We start from the raw sequence: 21,274 nt of genomic DNA on the forward strand, positions 1-21,274 counted from the left end.
TAATGGTGGTTGGTTGCCTGGCTGGCTGGCAAATCAGTTCAGTTTCAGATTAACACTTTACTGTGCTTCCATGTATCTTGTTGGCATGGCTTGGCTGTGCGACTGTTGTTTGCGCCTTCGTACCGGTGGTACTTGCTTCGCGCACTTCTTCCGCTCGTTAGAATAAATATTTTTTAATAATTTTAAATAGCCGTAGACTTTTGCCAACGATTCATTTGATTTTTAACTGTCATCAGCATCAGTTGTCGTTCGGACGGTTTGCGGCTCGTACATTGTGGTGCGTTGTGGCGCGTAATCTCGATTAAAACTCGGCGAATCAGATAAGGCATCATTAATTGATTTTATACGTTGAATATTTTATTTGAATCACGTTAAACTCAATACTCTGGCAAAGGAATTAATACATCAGTGAATGAATTAAAACATCAAAACGAATGCATCAAGTGAATAATATGTGAGTTCTACAGGATATTTGGTTGTGATAATAGCGCAAAGGATTAAATGAAGACGTGTGTGAAACTATATCCGACGGCACTACAAGTTTTTTGTGTTCATTGTTGAAAGCACAAAAGTTTTTGAGTTTTCAACATCATATCGAATTGAATATGGAACTGCCGTAATTAAAAGAGTCTTTTTTTTATTATTTTAAATCAATAGAAATTTAATAAAATGCCGCAGTTTAAATTTCAAACTAAAAGAATTATTGATTTTAAAAATATTTATAAAATTACAAATGTCCATAATTGTGTGTTAAATATCACTTACACGGATTAAGATGGATCAATGAAATTCATGTAAATGTTCGAAACTGATGTTTTTTTTTTTAGTTCCAGAATAAGCTACATCTATTATTTTCGATTTACCTCTGTGGTATCAAATTACAGGGTGAGATAAAATAACTGCAACAAAGTCAAACGTCATAAATGTTACATTTTTTTAAATTTTTTTTTGAATGAACGCAAAAAATTTCGGAAATAGCATCAAATTTTAGAATAAGTTTAAATTTGTTCAAATTGGTCAACTTTGGCACGAATTATGGCCTTCAAACGGCCAATGAAACTGTCACACGCTGCCCGAATATTTCTCTGCGGTATTTTGACCCATTCCCGACGAAGCGCTTGCTTGAGGTGATCGACACTTTGGTATTTTTTAGTGCCAACCTTGCTTTCCAAAATACTCCAGACACAATAGTCTAACGGATTGGTATACGGAGATTTTGGTGGCCATTGTGCGCTGGAAATGAAGGAACCTCATTTTGTAACCATTCTTGGGTGGTGCGTACTGAGTGCGATGGTTCTGAGTCCTGTTGGAATGTCCAAGGTCTGCGGCCAAAATGTTTGAGTGCCCAAGGCTTTAATACACCCTCCAGAATATTTTCGCGATAATATTGGGCTATTTGAGCGAAGTTCAATGGCTTTACCCCGAGCTTATTTTTCAATATTTGCCGAATGGAATATTGCGATATGTTCAGCTCACGATCGGCCATCGAAACCCGCGTCGTTTCGATCAAGTCGCTTCTTTACTTTTCGAATCATTTCTGCTGATGTTGCTGTTTTCTTCCGTCCACTTCCTTGACGTCGGGCTATGCTACCACTATCACGGTAAAGAACAATGGCACGAGACACCAAAGATTTATTCACATTTAAATGCTGGAGTGCTCTAAGGATAGCAACTTGTGGTTTTCTAGCCAAATATTAAGAAATTACAATATCACGCTTGAATTCCATCACGAATAACTTTTTTTCTGGAAAAGCTTTCAAAATTGGCGAAATTGTCTTGTAGTAAATATTGAAAGAGAAAGACATATTTGTAAGGGTTCTCACAAACCAGATAAACTATTTTTTCGGGTAAGAGGATTTTCTAGCAAAAAGTTGCAAAATGATAAAAGTTGTAGATCCCTGCATGTAAAGGAACAAAGCTTATATGGAAACATGCAACTGCTTGTTCCATTTTCAATACCAAAGAAAATTGTGATTAATGGCGAATGTTTCCAACCCAAATTTAGACTCAAGAAATCTGTATTTTTGCTCTGTTGATTTCAAGTTATTTACAATTTCGCTAACTTTCTAATGAAGCTAACATAAAACCAGTTTACAGAATAGTATCACTCATACCTGTTTACCTGCTGTTTAAAAATTAAAATTTTAGAAAAATATTGTTAAAGGAAATATTGATTTCTTGCCATCAAGAAAAGATGGCTGAAGGAAAATGAAGGAATTAGGTTATTAGGAGGAAATGTTGTACAAAAATTATCTGCAATCGATTTGAGTCAAGTCATGTCATTTTAGAAATGAGTAACAAGAACACCAAACATAGGTATAGCGCTATATCATTATGTATTTTTCTGTCATAGGTTATATTAAGTTTGTCATTCTGTGTGTAACACCTCTATGGTGAAGGGTATACTAAAAGTTGGGACTGAAACTTTTAATATATAGCGGGTTGTCCACCCACGCTGAACAATTACTGTAGGAAGCGTTAATAACAACTAATGGTTTGAAACTCTGTAACATTCAAAATACATGAAATCCATGAGGACCATCGTATGAGGACCTTACTAAATTACAAACTAACAATAAAAAATACGTGAAGATAGTCCGGGCGATCTTTAAATATCCTTTACAATTCATAAATAAATGTGCATGCATTCAATTAGAACGGGTTCTATTTTAAACTGCAAATGCCAGTGAAATCGGCAGGAAAATACAGTTGATATCCTCAAAAAATCATATTGTGCTTGGTATCATTATTAAATCTTCAAAATACCGAATATTTGAAGATACCGTTACATGGGAGCTACAAGAAAACTATTATGACAAATTTCAAAAGTTCTATGTAAAATATTATGGTCTGTATGTTGATTTCAACATTCAGACGGAACATCCTTCAATTGAATTAGAATTTTATGCTGCTTTCGAATATACAGACTTAATGAAGTCTCCGACGAGTATTTAGAGGTATTACACACGGAATGTGTATGGACAATGTAAAAATGACAAATTATAGCTATTTCTGTTTTCATTACCGCACAAAAGAAAAATACCGCAAACCAGAAGGAATATTGGAACTTCGGCCGATTCAACAAACGGACAGACAGACTGACGCGGCGTTATCGACATCTAATTTCAATTTGGACGAGAATACATACTACTTAGATATGACTTCAACGAATAGGTCGATGTGTTACAAGACGTCCCCTAGTCGACTTTAAAGCTCAATTCTTATACCTGTTTTATTTAAAAAAAATTAAATATATAACACAGAATAAACAATTGCATTTAATTATGTGAACTTACTTCCATTTGTTTATGAAACCTTATTCAGCAAAAATGCAAAACGATTGTCGAACTCATTTATCATTTTATCATTCATCTACCCCGAAAACGTACTCAAATTACTGCGTGCGTTTACACGTAGTCAAACAACATTCGCACACACATGTAAAGGGCAAAGGCTTAAATACGAAATGATTAACAGGGTTCATACTCAAATAGCGGTGAATGGTGCCATCCCCCACATGAAAGTTAACTACGAAATACACACGTACTCACACACACACTTGCATTCTCATCAACACGCATTCACGTTTTGCCACATAAAAGGACTTCATGAAATTTGATTTAAGGGTAAACGCAAAAGTTCGACTATTCCTATATGTCACAATTTCTTGTACAGTGTTTTCAGTTGACAAATTTTACATCTATATATATAAAAATCAATTGTTGTTCGTTGGTATTGGAATCAGTTGAGAACGGGTGGACCGATTTGAATAATTTTTTGTACAAACATTCGTCATACCCCGAGTTAAGTTTTTAAAGAAAAAAATATTGACCACGACTACTTTTACGCCCACTATTTCTATTTATCTAAAATCCTTATATTTGTCAAATAATGAAGATATCGGTTTTAAAATTATTACACGACATACTGTTGACTTTCCCTCCAATCCTAAGTATTTATTTGGGGGCTGAGGAACTAGCCACACCTACTTCTTTAAATTTATATGTAAACATTTTGAAAAAGTATAGTAACACATCAGTTGAGAACGACTGGGCCGATTTGACCCAATTTTCTTTTGGTTATTTGTAAATACAGTGGAAACGTTGTCATGAAAAAAATTTTTGAGAAAAATCGCGGAACTGAAAAAATTGTTCTATTATAATATGGAATTTTGTGTAGAATTGTTTCAGAATGCCTTTTGGAATTGGAAATTCTTATTGAAAAAAACTGAAAAAATCGAGAAAGTTTGCACATTTTCTATACATGCTGTTATAAGGTTGCCAATTTTGATTAGATATGGAAATAACTCATCCAATAAGAACTCAAAATGCAAAAATCATTGGGACTTTAATCAGTGAAATACCGAATATGAAGAGGCACTGTAATTAAAAATATAGTAAGAAAAGGATTCATATACTCGGAAAATTCATCCGAACCCTTTAAAGTAACCTTAAATCATAGGTAACGTTATACGGGTACTATGCGCTATCGTCAGTAGTTACACTGCGCCGCAGATAATTTTGGGGTTAGGAAAATTTTCTGTTGGTAAATAAAAATCCCAAAATCTAACTTTTTTAGAGTCCATTTTATATAGCTTAACCATACACAAAGGACCGCAAATAATTGCCCTATACTCCGCAAAAATTACGATAAAGTTTTAAATTTGATACAGTCCTAGGGGTTACATGAGGAATTATTTATAGAAAATTTGTATCAGGTTGGTCTACTTTGTGATATAGCCCCCCTCAAATGATATAGCCCCTTTCAAAATCCTCAAATGTTGGTAATTTGAGATTTTTAAAAGAAGAACAAATTCTTTCAAATAATTATAAGTATAGGACCATGCTTCATTTACTTCCGAAAAGACCTCTTCGCGGAAATTTTTCAATGTCAATGTTTCGTAGTAGAACGATTTCACTTAAAATGTGTGGTTAGGCAACTTTGGGGGTAGAGAACCATCTTATATAAATAAACAGTTAATGTATACTTTTTAATATATATGCTATATTATTAAGGTTTTTAACTCTCAAACTAAAACCTCTTACTGAAAAATAGGATCAGGTTTTTTGAAATACGTATTTATTTCTATTTAATCGAGTTATCATATATAAATTGTGCCACTTATGTGAGCACGATTTGTGAATTATTATGCTTTAAAAACTATGAATTAAAAACTAAAACTGCGGGCCGGCAACGCGGACTGGGCCAGCTAGTAAGAAATATTTATACAGTGACAGTAATATGTTTATATCTTATTACTTAAAGAGTTTTTTAATTGAATCTAGAGCTATAGAAAACTTTTTCAAAAACGAAATAAAACACATAAAATTCAGAAACATGCATGAAATTTTTTTTCGTATCGATAGTACGGTCCATATAATTTAATGTTTGGAGAGTACTTCATGAAAATTTTGACTGCGACGAACCTAAAATGGTCGCTTATCTAATTTTTGCATACTCTTTCGGCAGGTATCTCAGGAATAAATTCTTCAATGTTATCTTTCAAAGAATCAATTGAAGTGGACTCGATGACCCTGCCCGAAAGGAAAATAAAATGTTCATCGAAGTCACCTCTCAATAACACCATCAAGTCAAGCTTTTGCATTTTGTGCATAGTTAAAAAACTAACGTCCAATGTGACTTTTTCGCGATGTATTGGTAGCTTTTGCAGTGCTTCTAGCTGATCTTTCAAAATATTCTCCAAAGTCGACAATTCTGCTTATTCATGTGCCCATTGAGTAATGAACTTTCTTAACACAGAACGAATTTTAATAAATAAAATTAAATGATTTGCTAGCTAAATTGTAGACCAAACTAAAGATGTTTGACAGTGAAACAAAATATGGAATGTACGTGAGCTGAACCAATGTTGCCAAAAAGATAATAACTAAAAATGACCTCATTTTCAATCAGCAAAAATAAAAATTCCTCTGAAATCGTTAAATATTTTCATGCTTGTGATTTGGAAGGTGTTCTACAAACGTGAATTTTTCTAATACCAATGAAATTTTTAGCAGTTCACAACTTTTGGCCAAGCGTAGCAACTCTTTAGCTCTTTTGAGTCTATTTTTCTTTCTGTTGCGATGTAAGTTTTTGCACTTTTTTGAATTTCATGCTTATTTTTCAATATTTGCCGAATGGAATATTGCAATATGTTCAGCTCACGAGCCATTTTTCGGCCACTGTGACGCGAGTTTCGATCAAGTCGTTTCTTTACTTTTCCAGCCAAAAGATTTACTCACATTTAAATGTTGAAGTGCTCTAACGATAGCCACTTGTGGTTTTCCAGTCAAATATACAGAAATCACACTATCACGTTTGAATTACATCACGAATAACTTTTTTTTGGAAAATTGTAAGTTTACTTAGTTCGATTTTGGTCCTACGCTCCTTTGTTCTTTTCCAAAGAAGCCGGTCAAAAAAGGGTTTTATGTTCTTTATTCTCACCTCTAGGCAGTTTACCAACGTCCGCCCGTCTGTTGAAATCTAGATAGTGCCAACATTATTTAATGTGCAGCTTTAAAATGTTGCTCAAAATTTTGTATTGCCTATACTTTTATGTTTTATCAGTTGCTGAAATTGAGCTAACAATCTTCTGAGAGTTCTTCCAAGTCTTACATCTCCATCAACAACTCATGGTATTTATACCCTATGCCACTCTGTGGTATTATGCCTTTTGTTTGTAACATGCAGAAAGAATCGAAATAGACCAATAGTACCTCTTGATGATGTTCATAGAATGACATTCTATGATTTATACATCCCCACTCGCCCCTCTATCCGTCTAACCATGTATTTTTGTAAACAAAGTACAAGTCGCATCTATTGTCCGATTGAGAAGAAATTTTCGGAAAATCATTTGTTTAGCCCGAGACACATCTTTTTGATAGTGTTGATAATTTTGTTGTTATTATTGATTTGGGTATAGCTCCCATACAGACGAAAATGCAATTTAAATTTAATTTTACGCCATATTCGTACCTACCTATAGTTGCCATACATAAATTTCATCCGATTAAGTCCCTCACATTCGTAATGTGCGCTCCACAACAATGATATTTGGTACCAGATATCGGATACAGCCCAGAAATACCTCTCTCAAATGTTATCAATATCGGCAGAGATTTATATATTTTTTACAATTTCAGATTTATTGTGTCCCAAATTGTTAATATCAGTCCAAATGGAGAGGATTAGTTTTCACGCACGACCGAATTCAGCCTAGAAGCAAGAACTTCAAATTTGGTGAAAATCGGTTCAGATATAACTATACCTTCCATATATATAAGTTTCAACCAATTCAGCGTTTAAGTCGCTCACATTATTTGGTACCAGACATCTCATAGAGCTCAGAAATACCTCTACCAAATTTGAGATCGCTTCAGATTTGAATTTATATTTTATATATATCTTGGCCTTTTTATATCCTACACCACATAGTGGTAAGGGTATTACGTCTTTGTGCATTTGTTTGTAACATGGAGAAGAAAGCGAGATAGACCCATAGTTATGTCAGTCCGTCCGTCTGTCCATGTATTCTTGTGAACAAAATGCAGGTCACATTTATTATCCGATTGAGATGAAATTTTCCAAACAAAGCCCAAGGACGAACCCTATTGAAATTGGAGGTAATCGGTAAAAAAATTAGATATAGCTCCCATACATATCTTCGTCCGATTTGCCTTTTATTGTGCACCAAACCTGTAATATCAGCCCGAATAGTATGGAATTTTGCACAAATTAGGCCTGCAAATATGTATGACAAATTTGATCGAAATCGGTTCAGATATAGCTATAGCTCCCATATATATTGTTTATCCGATTTGTTATTTTTGTCCTCCGCAGCCGTAATATGCGCTCTGTAACAACAATATTTGTGGAAATATATCAAATGCAGCTCAGATATACCTTTGCCAAAATTTATCGAGATCGGTTCAGATTTGGAAATTAATTTTGCACCAAATGGGATATACAAGTCCGAATTTAAGAGATACAAATGCTTCGGCATATTTACTCCTTTGAACTTTAAATAATAATTATAACCATAGCGTGTATGATTAAATTCTCCCAAAAAATCTTTTAATTGTTATGTGGAGCTCTACTAAATTAGCAAAGTGGTGTTCGGTATCATAAAGTCGGACCGCCCGACTTTAGGACTTTCTTTACTGTTTTTTACTGGCTTATTATGATTTTATTTGTGTACCGGAACTGAATGTCGAATTCGCAACCTTTGCTTTTGGCGTCATTTATCATAAATTTGTAATGAGGACAAAACGATTTTTGCTTTAACCCAGAAATAACCCATTATTTTTAACGTACTGTTAATACAAACGGCAGTTTGTTTTTATTGCCTCTTAATAAGTTATTCGGTTTATTCTAATTTTTAAGGGATCCACTTACAATAAATTTTATTTATTACATTTTGAAATTACTGATTGAAAATGATTCTTTGTAGAACTACAACAAATACAATTCAACAACTATTAAATCTGCTTATTTCAATCACTGTGCTACGAGTACTAACGAAATCAAGATGGAACTTACTTCTAACTTCGACCAAACTCGTACATTTCTGGCCACATCGACATTAAAGTTCGACAAACCTTTTAGAAGGGCAGTCAGTAATTGCATGTAAACTGATGTTGGAATTGAATTTTAAAATTTTTGTGGTTGAAATTTGTTTGTTAGCTCCCGGCTCTAAACAAGCCACAAGTTGTACGATGTTTTGTCCTTGTTATCCTGTCATAGACGTTCAACAATGGTCGGCATCCTTTTCACATGTGTGATAATCTATGAATATGCTCGAAGTGGTGGTGCGAGGCGTACGGACAAGTAGTTTAGAATACGTACTCGTTTGTCAGGGCTTTTTGTAAAAGCTACGTGAGGGGTTGGAGTGCTTTCAAAATTTTTTACTTCGTTATAATTAAGTCGTTGGGTTGTTTACAAGTTAAGTGTTGGTATAATGTTTTTAATATGGGATCAGGGTGGGATGTATCAGCCACAAATCAATCATTGCATCTTTGAATGAAAACAACCCTGTTGAGGTACTTCTATTTAAAGATTTGTGATGCTTAAATGTTTTTATAATTTCTTTAACATGTAGTGATGTATAGGATGTATATATCCCGATTTATAAATGGCGTTACTTTATTTGTAAGTCTAAAGACAAATAAATAAATAAAGACATAAATAAATTTAAAGTCCATTTTTTGAAAAACTGGGTTTTTATTAAAATACATCAAAAAATGCTATAATTTTGAAGTTTTTCATATATCATATAGTTGTTTGCAATTATGCTGCACTAGCCCAACACGGAGTGCTTCGATATCTCACTAATGTATGTTGTTCCCCAGTTACTCCTTCAGCTTTAGAAATGTCGATTAAAAGAGTTTTTAACAGACTTGATCGCTTATTTGGTTCTGAGAAATAATCAAATTAACAGGTCCTCCAACTGTTTTCTTGTGTATGAACTGTAACTTCGCTCAATTTTCGTTTGTGATTCATTCAAATAATTATTTGCACATTTATGCTTAAAAAGGGTAAAATTCTGAGATGATGTTACGATAACTGTGTATTTTAAGCATACTAACTTCCGAACTTCATTTTTTTATGGATTCCTAAAATAACTATACAAAAAAACACAATTCCAAACAAAATTTAACAAATAGCCTTATTATACCCTCCACCTTGAAAAGAGGGGTATATTAACTTTGTCATTCCGTTTGTAGCATCCCAAAATATTCATCGAAGACCCAAAAAGTATATATATTCATAAAATTCTAAATCGATTTAACGATGTCCGTCTGTTCGTTGAAATCACGATACAGACCACATTATTTTACCCAGAGCTTCATAATATGGCAAAACAATTTGTATTTTGTCTAGCATGGTTGGTATTGAAAATGAGATATATCGGTCCACGTTTTGGTATATAACGGTACCTCCCGGTATTCGGTATTTTGATGATATCACTACATTTTTTTCTAACGGATTTGTCTAAAAATTGGTATTTGTTCTAGCTCCAGTGACGGAACATATTATATATAGGTTAACGTTTTGGTATAGTCGCCATATAACGGTACCATTTTTTTTTTTTGATTTTGGTATTTGTAGTTCAAATGGGTCCTCGCTCCGATGGCAGAAAGTTTAATATCTAGGTTAATACTTTCTCAAAACACACAAATAACGGTACCCAACGACATTCGGTATTTTGATAATCCTAGTCACATTTACCCACGACATTTTTTCAAATTTTGCATTTAATCGTTGTCTATATAGGTACTCATATAACGGCCCACTCAATTTATGGGTTTTTGATAAGTTTAACTGCATTATGAGAAAGGTATTACTGGTATATGTAGTTTAAAATAGAACACGCTTGAATTCAGATACTTTTATATAAAAATGTTTTCTTTACCAAGCTCGGCCCGGCCTTACTTAATGTTTTTTATTTGTCTAAGTATTGGTTTCATACTTAGTGAAAATACAAAACGAAACGGTTTAAACCGTTTCATATATACAAGGGCCTCGATGTGTCATTCCGTTGAGTTGCATATTAGAAACTTACAAAATCTGTACGTTAAATTCCATTTTCTTTGTTATTGTTTGTATGAGTGGTGGTTAAAACACCAGTATTTTTGTAGCAAGAATTTAGTGCGTGATTCTCCCTTCCAAACTCAATCGGATGTGCTAATAATCCTCGGAGAAAATGAGAGATATGTTCTAGAACCTGCAGGAATGTATAAAATTTTACCACGATAACCATAGCAAGGATATTTTTATGTTACAACCAAATGCACAACGACATCACACAATGTACCTGTCGTAGGGTGTAAAATATTCTCTGGCTTGTCTATTTCAATAGGTATTCCTTTCAAATCTTCTAGGACCATTTCATATACAATTCTTAACAATTAAATCCCAGCCACATTTTCCACGGAATTGTTTCAAATTTGGTATTTAACTTTTCTTGTAGTAGAAAAAAAATTCAGTGGATTTTATTTGACGTTTTCGCAATAAAAGTAGACTGTTATTGCAGTATGACATTGCAAAACACGAGTACTTTGCTGTTGAGAATACAGTACAAAATTATTCGTACACTTTCAGGACACATTCCCAAGTTATACGGAATGTAAAGAACTTTGATCGAACTGTCACGTTTAAAATGGCTATACTAATATAAGATATTATTTGTTTTAAAATAATTTAAATCAGAAGGTCAGTATTTAAAAAAAATATTACTTTTTTGCCATTGAACCCATTGAATCTACAGAAGCTCATTTATCATAAAAATTATTGCATAGTCGCATATTCAATTCTTAACTTTCAGTGCAACAAACAAAACTTTTTTCTTATTTTCTATAACTTTTCTTCCTTGTATTTGTCCAAGAAAACTTAAGACATATTTATCCAAGTGCCAAGAGAGAAATAATTATTTGTCGGCTATAAAAACACAGTTATGCTAGACAAACAAACAGCGAACAAAAATAAAAATGTCACTTCTGCATGTAATTGCATAACTTCGCGGACAGGAATTTAAACATCATCGGTAGGATGCAACGTTGTTTTAAATCTGAAATTCTTAGGAAATATTATGTCGTTCCTTTACTGTAATGGTAACATAACTCAAAATACTGTTTAAAGAGTCCTTTTTTATACACTCCACCATTCTATGAAGGTTATATTAACTTTGTCGTTAGTATAATACAATATAATAATAGAAAGAGGTCAGAACTCAATCGCCGGCCATGGTGTTGGTGTGGACCGCCATAACCGCCGATGGTCGCTCTCCGCTCGAATTAATCGATCGTGGCATCAGAATAAATGCTGAATATTATCGCGAAAATATTCTGGAGGGTGTATTACAGTCTTGGGCATGCCAACATTTTGCCCGCAGACCTTGGACATTCCCGCGCCACCCAAGAATGGTTACAAAATTAGGTTCCTCGATTCATTTCCAGCGCACAATGGCATCAAAACCTCCGTATACCAATCCGTTGGACTATTGTGTCTCGAGTATTTTGGAAAGCAAGGTTGACACAAAAAAATACAAAAGTGTCGATCACCAACATTCGGGCAGCGTGTGACGGTTTTATTGGCCATTTGAAGGCCATAATTCGTGTCAAAGGTGACCAATTCGAACAAATCTAAACTTATTCTAAATGTTGATGCTATTTCCGACATTTTTTGCTTTCTTTCAATAAAAATAAAAAAAAATGTAAAAATTATGGCGTTTGACTTTGTTGCATTTTTTTATCTCATCCTGTATATATTCTGCGTCGGCGTAAAATTCTAAGTCGATTTAGCTATGTCCGTCCGACTTTTGTAATCACGCTATCTTTCGAACGAATTGAGATAGAAAGCTAACATAAAACGTGTATTTTGACAGTAGGCAGGTTAAGTTCGTAAATGGGTCATAACTACTCACGTTTTCGCAGAACGATACCTCCCAATATTCGGTATGTTTCAAATTTCGAAGCTCGTAATGGATACTTCAATCTAGGACAGAAAATTTTCAATGCAGGTCCAAGTCTTCGTATAACCTCCATAAAACGATACCTCCCGATATTAGGAATTTCGTTAACGTTAGCTTAGGAGGCTGAGTCTATCCCAAATACAGGTAGTGATAACTTTCAGGAATTTTAAATTTAGCCCATTTACTTTCAGATTTCTTGTATTTGCAATACAAAAATTTGACGAGTGCTAGAGTTGAAATTAACTTAAAGTACTTGAAAATTCAAAATGACGTCAACTGCTGTAAAACCGCAAATGCCTTTGAATGGGCAAAATTAGCATAATCTAATTTAAGCATCATGTTGATGGGCAGATTCTTAATTTTCTTTTGCTTATGCCACTTACGTGGAAATCCATCAGTGCGCACCAACATTTTTGTCAAATCCTTAAAAAACTTTGTTATTCCAACGAAATGAAAAAGCAATAAAAATAAAACTTTGGTGCATTTCATTAACGTTACGGAATGACAAGTGAATTTCCGTCCCCCACCTAAACATTGGGAGGTGTTGTCATTCGACTTGCAAAACAATCGAGCATCGGATGGATGTACATAAATTGCCATAGGGTGTTTTCACAAATGAAAATCAACTTTTTTTAATGTGAATATAAAAGAGCGCTAAATTCCAAAGTGTGGCAACAGATTGTCAGCAAATTAAAACATTTTTTCTTTTTTTCCCCGGCATGTTTGGTTTAGATGATGGTGGCAATGGAAGTGGCAGCTTGGCGACAATATTGTTTTGTTTGCTTTGCAACACCCAGCCATGGCAGACTAAGTGTGGGTGGCATGGACCTATTTAGTTCTATTTTTCCTACTCCTCGGCTCACTGGCAAGGATAACTAAAAGCAAATTGGGATGTAAACAAAGAGAGTTTTGTTGCCGCTCCTTCCACTGATAATTATATTGTTGTTCTTGTTGTGCGCTCAGATACTGGCTTATTAGAATATTCCCGCAGATAATTTGTGTGTGTGTGAGCGTGAATATGGTGTGCGTTCGCGCTGTTAAAGTCGTACATACATAACTTGTTTATCACTTTGGACAACTGTCAAAAATGTAACATTCCGCATTGTTTGTTATTTGGTCGAAACTTTTCAACTTTGAGGCTGTCAAACGGAAAGGGATACGTACGTTGACAACCCATACGTTATGTCCACACATATATCGATGTGATGTTTCAGCCATCATCTGTGTGTGTAAAGTATTGTATTGTAATTTGCATATGTGTGATGAGGATCTACACACATCCGCATAACCGTGACTGTTGTTTACCTTATTTTAATTAACCATGTTTGGTGGTGTTATTCTAATTTCTAAAAGTTTACCTTGTTGAGTTTTAGACTGAACAATAAGGCTGCAAAAACAAAAGATGGACAGACAACTTTTACTGACATTATTATTTATGAATCGAAAATATTTGTTGAAAAACTGCAGTGGAATTCTCTAACTTATTTTTTTACAAAATTGGTAAAATAAAATGGCTTACAATTTTGGTATTTAACGAAATTTGTCTATAAGTTAGCGACGATATCAAAGTAGTAGCTAAGACCTACCGATTGATACTAATGTTGTCAATTTTAACTTATTTTTGTATCATCATTTTGGGTTTCAAAGTAGAGTTAGAGAATACCTCTACTGATGTTAAGGGACCTAAAATAGTAATGCCAGTGGTAATAATATATAGAGAAGGTATTCAATATGACGTTTGATGTTTGGGTACAACATTCTACCGAATTATGCAAAGTTTGGGTGCAATACAAAGTCAATATTTATATTATCGACATATTTGTGGGTTTCGGGGTAGAAAACCTCCCAGCCGTTCCAGCACCTGTCTGGCTTCGATTTAGAAAGGTCTAAACCACATAAACAATTAATATTCGGGAACTTAGATAGCTATAAATTGTATGTGCCGAAAGTACCAAATTATAGACAAATTGGCTGAAAAAATGAACCGTGATCCCAAATATTTAATTTCCATAGAGCCCTACTATAACTTACGAGTGAATGCTCATTATATTTGAGACCGAAATTGGATTGCTCCATCAATCCAATTTGGATCCCGATCATATATTAATAGCACGATAAACACTATCATTTTCGCTTCAGTAAAATACTAAAAGTTAATTCTGAGATGGGACCGACTTGATTTACCAATAAGGAGGTGATACTGATTTGAAAAAGTACATAAATACAGCCCTGAGGCTATGCCCGCAGAAAGCAGAAATATTCAAAATAAATGCAAAAAGTTTTTCTCATTTATTTAATGTTGTTTATTAAAAAAACGAGAAAGGTAAAAGAAATGCCTGAATTTTCTCTTCAAAACATGAAAAAGATCTGCCAATAGAACTTGAGTCGAACCTGGAGAGTTTCTAGTGTATAATAAGCTCGTCTCGAAAGAGAAAACAAACACATAAATCATAAAACATATGATCTTCGCCTTAACAAGGCAAAACTCATGATCAATATTGTTTCATATTTCAATTCAATAACAAAACTGGTTGATATCCTTAATGCAGGGCCCGCAATGTAAATTTCTTCTCGTCGTTGATAATAAAATGCTTTTGTGTTCATTTTTTAAAACAATAAATACAAACACCAAATTGAAAGAAATAGGGAGCACTCAGAAAAATCAGCTTCTAATCAGCTCCTAGCTTTAACTTAACTTTTTACTGTATAGCGGATTTATCCACAATTTAAAAAAAATAATCAAATTTCAGAGTTTTATATTCAATCTTTCTCGGAATGAATAATAGGAAAATGCTACCTTTTACTCCAAACAGTCTTTAAAATCATTCATTTTGAAGTTAACCGAGGAGGATACTGGTAAAACCATAGCACAATGGACCCACATCCAATTTTTCTATCTAAAACTATTTCAACGGTTCCATATGTAAACCCTAGATACCAACAATACTATTTAGTACTTTTCGTACAAATCCAACAGAAACCTCATTATCACGACTATACGTATTTAGTACTAAAAATAAAAGAATATTTATTGCAGCAATATATATACCAGACCGAGTTTCACCAAATGGTAAAATTCGGTTAAATATGAAAAAATCTATTCAAGTTGGGCTGATATTATAATATTTGAGCAATATTTGATGATCAAAATTAATGTACTTACTTCTAGACTGAATTCGGTTGGATGCGCCAAAATCTGTGGAAATCACTCTAGCTTCCGAACTAAATGATGTAGGTTGATAAAATTTTACTCAAATGTATATTATGTCCGCGTATTATGGACCATGTTTTGGCATGGTCCCCATACCTCTCTATTTTCGGTATTTTGGTGATTTAAGCGACATTTTTCAACGGAATTGTTTCAAACTTGGTATTTGAAGTTCGTAATGGTACTACAGCCTATGACAGAAAATTGTCTGTGCAGGTCCACGTTTAGGTGTAGCCCACATGTAATAGTACCTTCATATATTCGGTATTTTGATGATTTTAGGTACATTATTCACCAATTTTTTTCATGTTTTGCATTTGAATATTGTAATGGCTTATGACAAAAGTTGCTTATACAGGTCCACGTTGTCGTATAGACCCTTATATAATGGCTACATTCGGTATTTTTAAGATTTTACCAGAATTTTTGACGTATTTTATTTTTTTTGAAAATCGCCAAATTCATTCCAAATGGTGGAGTATATTAAAAGTTCGGCCCGGCCGGGAACTTACAACTTTCTTTCTTGTTTTTTTTTTATCAAATTTATGTTAGGTTTGAAATTGTGAAATTGATCACAGATACAGGTGTGCCTACAACTCAGAGAACCCATACAAGACAGGGAAGTCTGGACCTGTAACAACCCAACCCGATATAGCGACTGTAGCGTATGCCAGGCAGAGTTCTTTGCGATTAAAAAGACATAGACATCTTGTGAAGACAACGGTCCGGCGATTATATACATTGAGTTAAGTGGTACTAAATTCATTTACCATTAAATCTATGACAGTTATGTAGTGTAGAAAAGCCTTGGAAAAAAACCAGGTTGTCCATCAAGCTCTGTTGGATTCCAAGCCATTGTAATATTCCCGGTAATGGAGCAGAAGATAAATTGGCCAGACTGGGATCCGAATCAATGAATATTGAAGTCGAGAACTCTGTTGGACCACCCTTGTACCACTTCTTTAGTGCGATACACGAACATTACTTCGGAAGATTTTGATATAAATTTCTAGATGAATGGGGATGTAATGTCTGGGAAGAGAACAAGATCGCTCATCTCCATAGCGAAATCTGATATAATACTTGTGGTGGACATGATCACAGGTTACAGGAATGGCTTTCAATCTGTAGTGCACATTTTTGGACTTTCAATGTTTGACATATTGATTTAAACAACCAAACACTACATTTCCAAAATGGTCTGCACCATATTGTGAATATGGTAGTGTAGTATTGGGGGAATGTCGAAAGTAGTGACCAAAGCTAGTAAAAAGTACTTTAAATCCATTGGAAGTGCTGTTATATTTTTTGCCAGGACAACCCGAAGTATAAAATTGCAGCTGATTTAGTAAGAAATTGGATCCAAAACCTTGAAAATGCCGAAAATCAGATGGTACCTTTATATTGGTCTAAAATAGTTTATTATCAATACCAACACTCTTAGGAGTGCTACAAATATCTAACCAATGTTCATTTGCATCTTATAAAATCCATCCTATTCTAAAATTTTTGCATGCAGGCTCTTTTAATGCATAGAAGGCTCAAATGCAGGCTCTTTTAATGCATAACATTTTTAATTTTGGAAATTTTGTGAAAGAAGAATGGTTAGGGCTCTTAAAATGTCAAAAAAATCGGTAGGGATTACTTTGAATTGAGATTTTCCATTTACTTAGCACCTTAAAAATAAAATTTACTGAGAATATAAGTGGCTAATTGAAATAAGACACATCCCAGAAAATTTAAACTTATATACCGAATTGCAGAATTTTACATAAAATGAAAGCAACAAACACACTAGTATCGATAAAGTGATTTGTAATCATGAGCATGAATATTTTGAGAAGGTAGATTTAGTTCCTTTATTAAAATTCATTCTTTGCAACTCAGGTCGTGACGTAACGTAGGTTTATTTTACTGCCGATTCAAGCGAAATCTTTGGAGCATCCAAAATTACCACAAAGCTGTAGTAACTCCATTCCAAGATTTGTACTTGTTTCTGTCATTACACCATGCTGTGTTGTGTTCATTAAGTCTTTGCGACAGTTGTTCAAGTTGTTCCTTTCTTTATTATAAAACAATGCCAGAAGAGTTGAAAGGCAGCATCTTCAAAATTTGATACCACCTTCATTGTGTAAAAAGCACTGGAACATCTTGAACACAATTAAATAATGGAAGATGAAATTTGTCTAATGGATTCAAGTTGTCTTTGTTTATTCTTCCTGCTTTTGAGGTAGACCCAATGCAGCGATAGAGGTGGGGTTATGTGTTGACTCACACACACACACACCGCCTCACCGCCAACATTGCATTTCAAGGAGAAGCAAATTTACATTTAAGAAATCCATTTAGAATCCATTTAAAAACATATTTTTGTCTTTCTTCATCTTTTATTTCTTTTTTTTTTTCTTCTTTTTAATTGTAGACACTAAACAAATAACAAAGAGAACCACAACGAGAGAAACATGTCTGACGAACATCAACAACAACAACAGCAGCAGCAACAACATCACCAGCAGCAGCAACGACAACAGCAATTGCAGCATCAACAATTACAGCAGCAGCAACAACAACAACATACACAAATTAAATCCCCCAAGGATGCAAACACAAACAACAACACCAACACTACGACGCCACCACGCAAATCCAACATCCATGAAATGAGAAATCAGGATTTTGTAAGCCGTTTGATGGCCTCCACCCCACCCTATCTGTATTCGGCCCCAATGGGACCCAACAATTTCTTTTTCAGCGACATGCTGCGTTCACTTGTGGCTGCACGCAACCAAGAAAACGTTCGGAATCTGCAATTACAGCAATCTGCCGCATTGGCACGGCGTCCCAGAAAGCGGACATGGTCCCATCATCGCTCCTACTTTAAGGAAAATGAAACGATTCTAGAAAAGGCACAGCAGCAGCAGCACCAACAACAGCAAACGCCCCACATCACAGCTACCGAAAAACCTTTGGAATTGACCACACACAAGCCATATCTGCAGCATTTGGCCAATAAATACCGTAAATTAGAAGCCGACTCGGGCAAGGATGTCTTGTCAACGCAAAAAATAGGCGATAGGCAATTGGATCAAACGAACACCACCGTCAGTGGTGGAGGTGCGAGTATCGCCGACCCAGCACTGCAGAGTACACCCCCAGCTGCATCGTTACCACCCCAAGACTTGGTATTACCACCACCGCCGCCCGTCTGGTATCCACCGCTGTACCCGCCATATGGCATTGATCCCCTACATTTCTTTATCGATTTACGCGTATCCGGTCACATCTATGATCGCAAAAAAGAGAATGTCTCTCCATTAGCCAGTGCTGAGAATAATGGCAACAACACAGCATCGGCTGGCGATAGCGAAAATTCTCCTCCTGCTGTTGCAAATGCCCTCAACCTGCCCAATAAACATAGACATGGTTCAGCGTTTACGGTACCCACACCCAGATCCAATGACCTCAAAACATTGGCTTCGCTTCAGGCTACGAACGATGCCATTAACCTCAGCTCCACCGGGGCTGGAGCTGTAATGAATAAATTTGAAAACTATGCCAAGTACTACGACTTTGGCGAGAGCAAAGAGAATCAACCGAACATAGCCAAATGCAGCGCTAATTATATGCTTCAACATCTGCCCCGTCTCTATAGTCAATTTGCGGCACGTGATCTTATCGCCCAGGCACAGACGGAAAATGACCAGAATAATTCGGCAAACAGTGACATGGTCGAGTCGGACAATAAGTCCGACATCGAATGCGATGCAGATTCCGAAGGACATCACTCGATCACCAACTCCGATGATAATGACATTGAAGAGAGTTCAACTCGTGAGCGGGACATTGATGTTGAAATAATTGATTCAATCAAATACCGAAATGATGGCAATAGCAGTCGTTGTTCTAGTCCCGATGAGGGTTCCATAACACAAATAGATTGAAATATGTCATTGAGAATTTAATTTCAATACTGAACGAATTTAAATAATTGCAAATAAATATAAATGTTGTGTGAATTTCATTTGGTGGTTTTAATAGGGTTTTTTGGTTATTAACGGCGAAGGTATACAGGTAAGTTATTTTTGTTTAGCCATGGCTGTCTAACGGAATTATTTAAAATTCGCATTTAGAGTTCGAAATGGGGATATGCTCCTAGGACAGAACTTTGTCAATGTGCAACCATGTAACTGCAACTTGCTTTAATGATTTTTGCCCCATTTTCCAGCGTAAGTATTTTGAATTTGTAGAAAAAAACATGTTAGGGTTCACCTTCTGAAATTTTGCCTATATAACAGTATTGGACCCTGATGTTTTAAATACAGATGCCGCTGGTATTTGCTATTTAAACTCGCTTGAAGATTGAATCCCGAATCTTTTATTTGTAAAGGAATATTTACCTGGAGGTGGAGAGTATTGAAATTAGGCCCAGCCAAAAATATCCTACTTTTATTCACCCTTCACCTTGAAAAGGAGGGTATATTAACATTGTCATTCTGTTTGTAACATCCCTAAATATTAAAGATTAATAATCAGCATAAAATTCTAAGTCGATTTAACGATGTACGTCTGTCTGTCTGTTGAAATCGCGATACAGCCCACATTATTTGACGTATAGCTTCAAAATTTGGCACAATAATTTGTATTATGTCTAGGATGGTTGGTATTGAAAATGAGATATATCGGTTCACGTTTTCGCATAGCCGATATGCGGTATTTTAATGATGTTTGTCATATTTTTTTACGGATTTCTCTAAAAATTGGTATTTGTAGGTCAAAAAGGGTGGCGAAACTTTGGTCCACGCTTTTGTATTGCTCCCATATAACGGTAACCCCCAATATTCGATATTTTGATGATTTTCATCACATTTTTTCACGGATTTGCCTGAAATTTGGTATTTGTAGTTCGCAATGGGTTCTAGCTCCGGTAGCGCCGATATTCGGTATTTTGAAAATCCTAGTCACATTTACCCATGAAATTGTCTTAAATTTGGAATTTAAGAAGATTTGGTAGATCAAATGAATTTAATCACAATTGAATTCAGATACTTTTATGTAAACATGTTTTCTTTGCATAAAGATGGAGGGTATTAAAAGTTCGAAATTATTGTTTGTTTACTTGTTTACTTAGTACCGCTACATGGGTACGGTGAGATAAAAAAACGTCAACAAAGTCAAATTTTTATTATTTTAATTTTTACATTTTTTTTTTAATTTTATTGAATGAAAGCAAAAAATATCGGAAATAGCATCAAATCATAGAATAAGTTCAGATTTGTTCGAATCGGTCACCTTTGGCACGAATTATGGTCTTCAAACGGCCAATGAAATCGTCACACCCTGCCCTAATGTTGCTCTGCGGCATTTTGGCCCATTCCCGGCGAAGTGCTTGCTTGAGGTGATCGACACTTTTGTATTTTTTAGTGCCAATCTTGCTTTCCAAAATACTCCAGACACAATTGTCCAATGGATTGGTATCCGGAGATTTTGGTGGCCATTGTACGCTGGAAATGAAGCGAGGAACCTCATTTTGTAACCATTCTTGTGTGGCAAGTGCTGAGTGCGATGGTGCTGAGTCCTGTGGGAATGTCCAA

General features: G+C 35.0%; 1 protein-coding gene across 1 annotated transcript; it reads left to right on the forward strand.

The window, feature by feature from the left end:
- The first annotated feature begins 104 nt into the window (after window positions 1–104).
- On the forward strand, window positions 105–19,699 carry LOC101899802 (dual specificity protein kinase splA). The gene is made up of 2 exons (XM_005182755.4): window positions 105–454; window positions 18,106–19,699. The coding sequence occupies exon 2, from the start codon at window positions 18,146–18,148 to the stop codon at window positions 19,622–19,624; it is 1,479 nt and encodes a 492-aa protein (XP_005182812.3). The 5' UTR covers window positions 105–454; window positions 18,106–18,145; the 3' UTR covers window positions 19,625–19,699.
- The last annotated feature ends 1,575 nt before the right edge of the window (window positions 19,700–21,274 follow it).

Source organism: Musca domestica, unplaced genomic scaffold (assembly GCF_030504385.1).
Source record: "Musca domestica strain aabys unplaced genomic scaffold, Musca_domestica.polishedcontigs.V.1.1 43, whole genome shotgun sequence".
Lineage (NCBI taxonomy): Eukaryota > Metazoa > Arthropoda > Insecta > Diptera > Muscidae > Musca > Musca domestica.